The sequence below is a fragment of the Girardinichthys multiradiatus genome, chromosome 14 (genome assembly GCF_021462225.1).
Source record: "Girardinichthys multiradiatus isolate DD_20200921_A chromosome 14, DD_fGirMul_XY1, whole genome shotgun sequence".
NCBI lineage: Eukaryota > Metazoa > Chordata > Actinopteri > Cyprinodontiformes > Goodeidae > Girardinichthys > Girardinichthys multiradiatus.
In genome coordinates, this window is record NC_061807.1 from 11,421,356 (window position 1) to 11,432,528 (window position 11,173).

At 35.0% G+C, this 11,173-nt stretch overlaps 1 protein-coding gene across 1 annotated transcript; it reads right to left on the reverse strand.

The window, feature by feature from the left end:
• Positions 1-1,679: 1,679 nt before the first annotated feature.
• LOC124881002 (tripartite motif-containing protein 16-like) lies at positions 1,680-3,419 on the reverse strand. The gene has a single exon (XM_047386480.1). It carries the CDS (start codon positions 3,336-3,338, stop codon positions 1,680-1,682), a length of 1,659 nt encoding a protein of 552 aa, XP_047242436.1. The 5' UTR covers positions 3,339-3,419.
• Between the last annotated feature and the right edge of the window lie 7,754 nt (positions 3,420-11,173).

Consider the following 11,173-nt stretch of genomic DNA (forward strand, 5'->3'; position numbering starts at 1 on the left):
TTTCCCTCTTGCTTGAGGGTGTCAATAGTGGCCTTCTGGACAGCAGTCAGGTCGGCAGTCTTACCCATGATTGGGGTTTTGAGTGATGAACCAGGCTGGGAGTTTTAAAGGCCTCAGGAATCTTTTGCAGGTGTTTAGAGTTAACTCGTTGATTCAGATGATTAGGTTCATAGCTCGTTTAGAGACCCTTTTAATGATATGCTAATTTTGTGAGATAGGAATTTTGGGTTTTCATGAGCTGTATGCCAAAATCATCCGTATTAAGACAATAAAAGACCTGAAATATTTCAGTTAGTGTGCAATGAATCTAAAATATATGAATATTAAATTTTCATCATTACATTATAGAAAATAATTAACTTTATCACAATATGCTAATATTTTGAGAAGGACCTGTACTCCCTCAGATCTCTTCTCTTTAAAGGAAGGGTCACATGCCTAAATACATTGAGTTGGTGCAATGAGATTGGCTGATTAGTAATTTGCGTTAACGAGCAGTTGGACAGGTGTACCTAATAAAGTGGCCAGTGAGTGTATAAACCTGTACTGTAGTGTTAGATACCAACCTGGACCACTAGAGGGCGGTGAGATTGTCAGGATGGTGACCTGATAAACATACATGTAACTCCATGATGCATTCACTGATGTAGGTTCTCTGAGCTGCGTTCATTAAAGGAACTTGTTCCTGGCTAAGAACTTGTTTTATTATCAGCCACCATTGTTCTAAGATTCAATGATGAGTTTTATTGAGTTAAATAGGAAAGAAACTAACATCATCATTCAATCAAATCCTGAACTGATTTTAAGGATGTCTACAAAGTTTTAAAAAGTTTCCAATGAACAAACATTTAGTCCCTCAGATCTCTTCTCTTTAAAGGAAGGGTCACAGCAGACCTGTGATTCTGTGGTGGCATCAGCCATCTTCTATGGTGTAGTTTGTTGGAGCAGCAGTTTATCTGCAGCTGAGAGGAAGCGCTTGGATAAGATCAGTAAGAAGGTCAGTTCTGTCCTAGGTTCCCCACTGAACACAGTGCAGGTGGTGGGAGATAAAAAGAGACTAACAAAAATAACATCACTGCTGGACATGGAGATTTGTTTAATGATTTCATGCAAGTTTTCTACCAGTTAAAAATGAAGACTGTTCAAAAAGTATGAATGTTTCTATTTTTATGATAAAATAAAACTTTAAAAGAAAAGAGCTGAAAAACAAATAATCTGTATTGATCTTTATTCTTGTAAATGTTCTCAATGTTGAGAAATGAAATGAACAGAATCTGATGTTTGTCCAATAAAATAATGACTGATGTCCTGATTGATGATGATCATGATAATTACAGTTTCCATCAGCTCATCTGTACATGGATTTTAACAGGAACAACATTTGTTTTGACAAAGCAATAAATGTTAATGTAATTAGTTTAGGTGAATAAAAATCCTCCTGAGCAGTGATAGCCTCCATGGTTGAACAGAAACAGGAAGGGGCAGCACCCAAACAAACTCCAACATCAACAAAACAACAAACAAGATGACAAAGTAGCTCCATAAAGACAGCTGATCTCTGAGCAGTGAAGAAATGACACAACAATGAGCTCTCAGCAACAATGATGGAGACTAAAGAAACTGGAACTAAAATACACATTTTAACCAACTGGACCTCAGAACAGTTCTGACTATTTCAGTTAAATAAACTCAGCAGAACATCCAACATAAAAAAGTCCAATCCCAGCATATAGAGGCTGAGTGAATGTGGTCTTGACTCTGTGGAGGAGAGTCATGGTTTCAGAGACTCTGTAGAAAGACAGAATACCTGCTCTGTGGTCCAGATACACTCCTAGTCTGGAGGAAACTGGACCTGATACTGGAATTTTAATGTTGTTATGATAAAATGTGTAACTGTTTGTGTCAAAATATAATGACCAAGATTTGTCATTTAATCCAAATACACATCTTTTTGACTCTCCTGCTCTGCTGATGTTCTTGTATGAAACTGCTACATCAACTCCTCTTCCTCTCCACTCCACCTCCCAGTAACAACGTCCAGTTAGACTCTCTCTACTCAGGACCTGTTTAACATCAGTAAATCTGTCTGGATGATCAGGATAAAATTGTTGTTTCATTCTTGTTACTTTTCTGTTCCTATCAGATAATAACAGCTTCCTGTTTGTTGTGTTTGGATCCAAAGTGATTTCTTGTGAATATTTTAAGAATTCAGCTCTGGTCTTTGGTTCTGGTTCTGACAGTAAAACATCTCCTTCAGTGACTCTCAGTGAGATGTTTGTCCATGTGTCTCTCAGGATGTCCTGTAGTTTATCTCTGAGCTCTGACACAGCTGCTGTCACATCCTCAAAGTATCTCAGAGGATGAATATTGATGCTGGATGAGTGTGTAGACTCACTGAGTGCTGACAGTGAGGGGTAGTTGTGGAGAAACTGGTTGTGATCCTCTGTGTTTGAGAGCTGCTTCAGCTCAGCATCTTTCCTCTTCAGCTCAGTGATCTCCTGCTCCAGCTTCTCCTGAAGATCTTTGACTCGACTCACTTCAGTTTCCTGTTGGGATCTGATCTGCTGCTTCACATCAGAGCTTCTTTTCTGGATGAGATGGATCATCTCAGTGAAGATCTTCTCATTGTCCTCCACTGCTTTATCAGCAGAGACATTGATGGCCTCCACCTCCTGTTGAAGCAGCTTCAGATCTTTCTCTTGGTCCTGGATTCTCTGCTGGATTTGTTGTCGACTCACCTGGAGCTCCTTCTGCTTCTCAGTCCTTTCTGCTGCAGCTGGGACTGTTTCATGACCTTTATGTTCATCCATAGAGCAGAGATAACAGATACACTGCTGATCAGTACGACAGAAGATCATCATCACCTTATCATGGTGAGAGCAGATGTTCTCCTGGAGCTTCTTGGAGGGATCCACCAGCTTGTGCTTTTTCAATGGTGGAGCATCATAGTGAGGTTGGAGGTGATTCCTACAGTAAGAAGCAGGGCAGAATAAACAGGACTTGACAGCTTTTCGCTTCCTCCCAGTGCAGACATCACAGGCCACATCTTCAGGTTCAGCATAGCAGTGATCAGCTGGAGCATCTAGAAGTCCAGTCTTCTTCAGATCCTCCACTAGAGCAGCAAACATGATGTTCTTCTCCAGGACAGGCCTCGGTATGAACTCTTTCCTGCACTGAGGACAGCTGTAGATTCTCCTCTGATCTTCTCCATTCCAGTGGGTTTTAATACAGTTCCTACAGTAGCTGTGTCCACAGGGAATAGTCACTGGATCCTTCAGTAGATCCAAACAAATGGAACATGAGAAGTTATCTTGGTTCAGCTGAACTCTCTGATCCATTTCAGCTCTCAGTAATGACGACTGTGTGAGTTTCTCTTCAGTAAAACAGAAACTGGTTTGATCTCAGGTGTAAATGTCAGGTTCTTGCAGGGAACGTCACTGGTTCCACCCATCATTACGTTTGGAAACCAGAGGGAGAAGGGAACAAGGAAGCACTTTGAACTGAACACTGTTAACCCTTGAACATGTTTTTACAACTGAGTGGATTTAAAAAGGTTGCTTAGTTTTTTATTTTGTTTCAGAGTTTCATCCAAAGCTGCTCGTCTAAAATAAACTGAACTTGTTTAACAAATAGATTCGATTTGAAAAGTATATCTTGACATTGAGTCCGTTTGTTTAGTTGGTTTAAACTGATTATTTATGTTTATATATTGGATTAATTGTTTTAGTGAAGTGCTTTGAGATGTCATTTACTGCTTATTGGTACTTTAACATACAATTAACTGTATTAAATTCTATTCTCCAAAACACAAGTAATGAAGCTGCTTAATTTCCTTCAACTTTTAAATAAAATTAGATACTGTTCATGTCTACACAGTTCATTGAACAGTATATCCTAAAATAAATTCCTTAACATTGGTGGAAATTATGTTGCTGAACATTTCTGCACAAATTTCAGAGGGATTGCTGCAAAGTCAACGCCAGTGACTGTCCACTGTTGCTACGTGCTCATCCAGGTTTTCTTAGATAGAAAAACGTTTTATCCAATTTGAATAAATAACTGAATCTGACTGTACTGTTCAATGGTTAGTTATTAATTGGAATGTATGTACCTGAATTGAAATCTATATGATTAGTTTGAATTGACTTAGCCCATTTTAAAGTTACCCACCTTTCACACAATGCAACAGGAAACAACACTCTCCAATTATTTTTACCTCTGCCTTTCTCCCTCCCTGTTGGTTGGAGTAAGGGGGAGTCAGGTTTAGCCTAAACCAGCTCAGTTATGGTTGAGGTAAAAACACACCCTCCATTTCTGCTACCTGTATGACCCCTTCTCTTTTCCAATGGTTATAATCAGTCTGACAGAGAGAGGTATCCCCAATCATTGTGGTTTTTAGTATAACAATGACCACCAGTGGGCTCTAGATGGACAAACTTTATCAGTGTATTATTTTACTTAGTACCCCTACATATGGCCCATTCTAAAATGGCCAAACTCTAACACTCAGTAGTTTAATCTAACATCCCTGACAACCCTATACCTTTCCAAACTATTTGTGAAGATCTTGAGATGACATGTTTTGTGAATTGGTGCTATATAAATAAACTGAATTGAATTGAATTGAAGTCCAGACAGGTATAGAAAAAGGCATGGCCTTTTCTAGTTTTCTGGGGCCCTATGCGAAAAGAGATTACTAATAAAAAGATGACTAATACTGGAATCTGTCAGAAACTTAAGGAGTTTCACTCCAACCCCGTTCAGATCTGTTTGTTTAGTGTCAAGGTTAGTGCAGCGAAGCACCCGGGAATGCAGACAAGCAGGCAGCATAATGGTAAAAAGATTTAATAAAGGAAAAACAAAAACTCACTTAAAAGAGGAGGCAGGAACAAAACAATTAACGGGCAGAAAAGACAGGCAAAGCATGATCCGAAACACAGGAGGCATGATCTGAAAATGTTTCTGCGATGAGTAATTGAACAGGTGTGTATTTATGGAGCGTGAACCAGATGAAACAAGGAAACTGATTGGCTATGTGCAGGTGAACTGAATAAAGTTGATTGACATGAGAAAACAAAACCTGGCTAGAGCAGAACGGAAATCCAAGGATACAAATGAACAGAAATATAACTAGAAAAACATGAAACAAAAGCAAACCAGATCCAAAAAAAACCTAACCTGAAAAACAAAAACATGAACAATAAGACTAAAGCATGACCAAAAGCATGATTCAAAATCTATCAATAATAATAATAATAATAATAAGAAAACTAAACCAAAAACACCCACAAATCATGACAGTTTAGCACATGATAAAAAGAAATCAACATTGACTATTGCTTGGAATAACCAACATTTTATTTTAAAATCATACAAATAAAACAGAAATATTCACTGGTCAGCTTGTATTTAACATAATTTTGCTTGACAGATTTGTTTGCTTTTCAGTTTAATTGTACATCATAAATGTGCCTTAAAAGCCTGAGACCTGGCTTACGTGTGTTGTAAATATGAATCTGAGAATATTATTTAATATTTAATATTAATATTTTTATATAAATATTTTACCAAATAATATTCCGGTCTGTTAAGGATTGTCCTGTGAATACCAGCCCTATTAAGGCGATGGTATTAGGACAGAATAGAAAGGTGTGAGATGAGCTCTTACATTATTGAACAGCATAAACTCTGCACATATATGGAATGAATTCACACAATTTCTTAAAATACAAGAATTTATTAACAAAAATAAGTCAACTCAAAGTCACACATATTTCAATCAACAAACTCTTTACTATGTTAAAATAATCCAACTAAACTACCAAGCAGAATTAAAGAATAATGAAGACTAATGGGCTATGTACAATATAAACAAGTTGATTAAAGATGATTGGAAATCATGACCAAAAAGAGTGATGCAACATTACCATGCAATGTTTATGTTTGAGAACCAAGGATTATCTTGAAGAATCTGGAAGTGAAGTGAATTTAGTTTTGGAACTAACTTAGAAAATAATCAGCAACATTTAGACAACCCTTCACAATGCAAGATCAGATTAAATATTATTTTAATAAAATAATGTTTAAAATAATGATCTGCTGAATAAAACCAACCTCCTGGATGACTAATTCTCAACGGTGTCTAATTAACTGCCTTTATTTATTAAAATAATATTTGAAGAAATATTATTGAGTATTTTGGAAAAGAGCCAAATCTTTCTGGAGAAATTGGGCTTAATGGTGTTTACTTAGTTATCAACTCTAGCAAATGATGTTCAGGGACTATTGTTCACTAGCTTGAACACCAACAACCTTTCTGTTGACTAGCCTTAATGCTAGCACACGTGTTCTTACCGGCTGGCCGTTGGGCTAACAAAGAAGCTAGCTAAAGTGCTAAGCTAGAGATAGCTTAGCGCCAGAATCAACACATACCTTTAAAATACCATGGGTTAAAATGCATAAGCGCTGACGGCGCATTATGAGCAATGTTCTGGTTAAAACCACCCTTTAAATAAAGTTTATCTTAGCTTTAAAACATACAAAGAACACGAACCGGCCTGGGTGCTACAGGTAGCATGCTAGCACCAAGATAGCCGAGTTCCACAAAACAAACTTCATAACATGAAAACGTTTAGATCATTTCATCCTAAACCAATCTGTTAATCTGCCCAAAACCCAACCTCTGAACCTGTTGAGGGAATGTTGTCCAAGGGCGAAGTTTGAAGAAGATATCCGTCGTGAACAAAGAGTTAGCTTCCCGCTAACTTCTTCAGTTTCTTCCGATCAGAAGGTGCGTTCGTTCTGTGAACAAAGGTTAGCTTCCCGCTAACTTCCTCAGGATATTAAAAATCTTTTATTTAGGGCTATTAATACATGTATTGAGAGAAAGACATTGAGTTCTGGTATGAAGGAAGATTTAATTACCTTAATTCCCAAACCTGGAAAGGATAAACGAATAATAAATAATCTAAGACCAATTACTTTATTAAACACAGATTAAAAAATTCTCGCCGGGGTTTGTTGCTGCAAGATTAAAAGAAGGGATTTTATCAATAATTATTGGAACACAATCTGGTTTTCTAAAAAATCGATCAATACACAACAATATTAGACTTATTTTAGATCTGCTTGACTATAGTGATTTGTTTGATGAAGGGGGATTTATATTATTTTTAGATTTTTATAAAGCATTTGATTGTGTCAAACATCCCTTCATAATGCAAACCCTGTCTTATTTTGGTTTTGGACAAAAGTTTCTTAATGTTGTGTGAATGCTTTATAACAACATTAATAGCTCTGTCTCTCTGAATCACGGTACCAGCCCTAGATTTAATATCAATAGATGAATAAGACAGGGATGACCCTTATTCCCGTTATTGTTTATAATGGTGGCAGAAATGTGATCTATTTTGATTAAGACCAGTGACATTGAAGGCATTAATATATTTGGACAAAATATATGAATAAGTCAGTTGGCTGATGATACGACTCTATTTTTAAAGAACAGTGATCAAATTCCCAAAGTTTATAACTTTTAAATTGTTTTTCTAAAGCATCTGGATTGCAATTAAATATAGATAAATGTGAGATTTTGACCATCCATGATTTTTCCTTGCAACCACTGTATAACTTAAGAGTGAGGAAAGAGGTAACATATTTAGGTATAATAATATGTAAAGATAAAGCAATATCGGAAGAAAATAATATCTTAAGCAATATATAAAAATGTAAATCAATTTTAAACAGATGGCTGCAAAGAGATGTCACTATCTCTGGAAGAATCCTCCTAACCAAAATGGACAGCTTATCCAGATTGATCTACCCAGCATATTCTCTGCCAATCCCTCCAAATGTTATCAAGGCTATAAACAAAATTAATATTAATTTGTATGGAAGAACAAATGTCATTACATTAGAAAGGATGATATGTTTAAAAGTTATGAGGATGGTGGTGGTAATGTCATTGATTTTAGTGCCATGAATGATGTCTTAAAACTGAATTGGCTGAAATCCCCAATTCTATCTTTAAAACTGTGGGTGAAATACATATTCTGCTGAGATGTGATTTTGATTATAATAAGTTGCCCATCAAACTGTCAGATTTTCATCAACTGGTTCTACTTTATTGGAAACGTTTGTACAAACATAATGGACATATGGAACAACAGGTATGTCTTGTTTAATAGAAAATCTGTATTTTTTGAAAACCTGTATTTTAAAGGAATCTGGGCTATCTCACATCTTATGAATAAGATTGGAGATCTACTATCGTTTGATGATTTCCGCTTGAAATGTAATCTTGGTTTTGATGTTAGGACTTACAACAAACTGATCAAAGCAATACCAACACCTCTTAAATCTATGGTTATAGAAGATTTGGTTCACTCTCAAACTCTCCCTGGTCTGAGTCGATTGCGTATAGAAAACATAGATTTTACTGATAAAAAAATAAATTATTGAGGGAAATTTTACAGAAAAGAACGTACCCTGCTCAAGTTAAGCGGCAGTATATTCTTGTTGAGTTTAGTACTGAATTAATATGTAAAATTAGAACAAAATATAAATCCTTTGCTCTTCCTCCAAAAGTTAAAGAACTCCACTTCAAAATTTTAAATAACATTTACCCATCCAATGTTTTTATCAGGATAAGATTTAAATTTGATACTGGCAGATGTACATTTTGTGATGATGAAGAAGATTCAGATCATCTCTTTTTCCTTTGTAATTTCACTCGTAAATTTTGGATTAATATGTGGAGTTGGCTTTTTAATAGAATCAATTTTATTTAAGAAGAATCCCATAAAGTCATCGCTGCTAAGAGCTAAGGGAATGGATGGCTCAACAGAGCTATGCCTCTGTGTAAGTTTAGCAACTGTACTAAAGAGAAACTTAGGATTCTTAAGAAACAAAACAAAATTACAGCAACATGGACCAGAAATTGTAAGGTGATGATACAACCCAAGGACAGAACATGAGTTTTAAAGAAATAGTAGACTTAGGCAAATATAGATAAGGTTGTATAAATGCTACTTATCAAAATAGAATCATTATCTGAAAGTAAATAAAATAAATTCACTAATGTCTGGTGTAACAAAATAATCACATTAATGAGGAAAAAGGCACCTATTAATAATGGCAACCAGTCATATTTCATCCAATGATTTAGGGATGCATCAAAGGATCCTGGACTACAAGCATCAAATAATATTTCCAACAATTTGTGCAACCATTTAGTATTACAGCAATATCAGAAACACGGTTTAATGAAGATAACAGAGTTCATTTTGAGTTAGATGGTTATGATTTGAATTTATATTCATACAAAATTCAGATTTAAAGTGATTGAAAATATGACATTAACAATAAATGGTGTATTAAAATGCATAACAATAGAAATACTCAATGAAAAAGAGAAAAATATTATGGTGAGTTGTTTATATCGGTCACTGGGCTCCAGATTGGAAATATTTATAGAGTGGGTTGAAAAAACACTTTTAAGAATAGGTAACAAAACAAATATTTATCTGTGGGGATTATAATATTTATTTGATAAATCTAAATCAACATAAAACAACTGATGAATATATCAATAAGATGTACAATATGAGTCTATATCCAACTATTACAAAACCCAGTAGAATTACGTCACACAGTGCTACTCTCTTTGACAACATTTTTACAAATAATATGGAGTCTACAAATGTCAGTGGCCTAATGATCTGTGATATAACTGAACCATCTGCCCCAAAAGATGTTGGATTGTGCTTTTGATTAATTCTTAGATATCCTTAGTTCAGCATGCAGTAAAAACTGTCCAATTTGTCAATTTAGTAAAAACAACGATTATAAAATGTCCATGATTAACTAAGGGTTTACAAAATGCTTGTAAGAAGAAAAATACTTTATATACACAATTAATAAGACTGAGGAACGAAGAATCTGAACATAGTTATAAAATGTATACAAAGAAATTGACTGATATTATAAGAATTAGTAAGAAATTATATTACACCAATATTTTAAATACTAATACGATTAACACCCTAAGAGGGTCTGGGGAATACTAAAAACTGGACCAATTCTGACATATTTAACAATTAAATACAGAAATAAGGTAGCAGTAATTAAATTATATGATGGGACATAACTGTATCTCTTTTAATTAGATTCTTTATTTATTCACTTTTGTAATAATTACATAATTGCCTTATTATTTATTTTGTATCCATTATAATTGTCAACTCTATTTATTAATTACTTTTTCTTATGTATTTATGTATTTATATGTTTTAATATATTTATTTTTAATATATTTTAATATGTTTATGTCTCTGTTTATATTATTTCTTCCATGCAATATATTTCTGTCTCTCCTTTTAACATTTCTGCCTCGTTATGTAAATGAGGAGGGGGCGTGTCTTCAGGGGTCAACCTCTGCCTATTGGTTGGTTAGCATTAGTCAGTATAGCTCGAATGTACATGGCTTTCTCCACTAAAAACTAATGAAAAACGACACGATAGGAAGACGTTTGGACTCTGACCTCTCAAGGGAAGCTGCTAATAGACAGCTCTATGCCTCCACAGAATCTCAGCAGCTGAACCAGAGTATCTGATGAAGCTAAACGGAGACAGAATGAAAAAGGACAAAATGTTAGGCAAACAAATATCCAGTTTTTATTTCAATATCAACTTTATAGTGTAGATGCATTTATTAACGATGCATTATTCAATTTGAACACGCCACACCTGTTTCAGTGATTGTTCTGGGAAAACCTGTGACGCGGTTCATGGACTCAGCATCACAATCCTCCTCATCATCATTGTCCATAACTGGCCACATGACTTTGTCAAGAAGCATCTGGAAGAACACATTTCTGTGTCCGTTTTTTACGAGATTACAAACTTGGTTATTAAGAAAAAAAAGTCGTTACATCTATGTCTATAAAAATAATTCGGCCCTTTGTTTGGATTATGCTTTTGTTGTCATAAATCGATCATCGTCGTTTTAAATTGGCCTTTGTTTCCAACAAATAAGCCTCTTCAATGTCAAAGTCAAATCAAAGGTCTACAGAGCATGCAAGCGCTTGTTTTTCATTAAATCATTTTATTCAAATGGTATTACTCAGTACAAATTTAATATAACATTGACACAAACAATGTTTTTTCATATTTG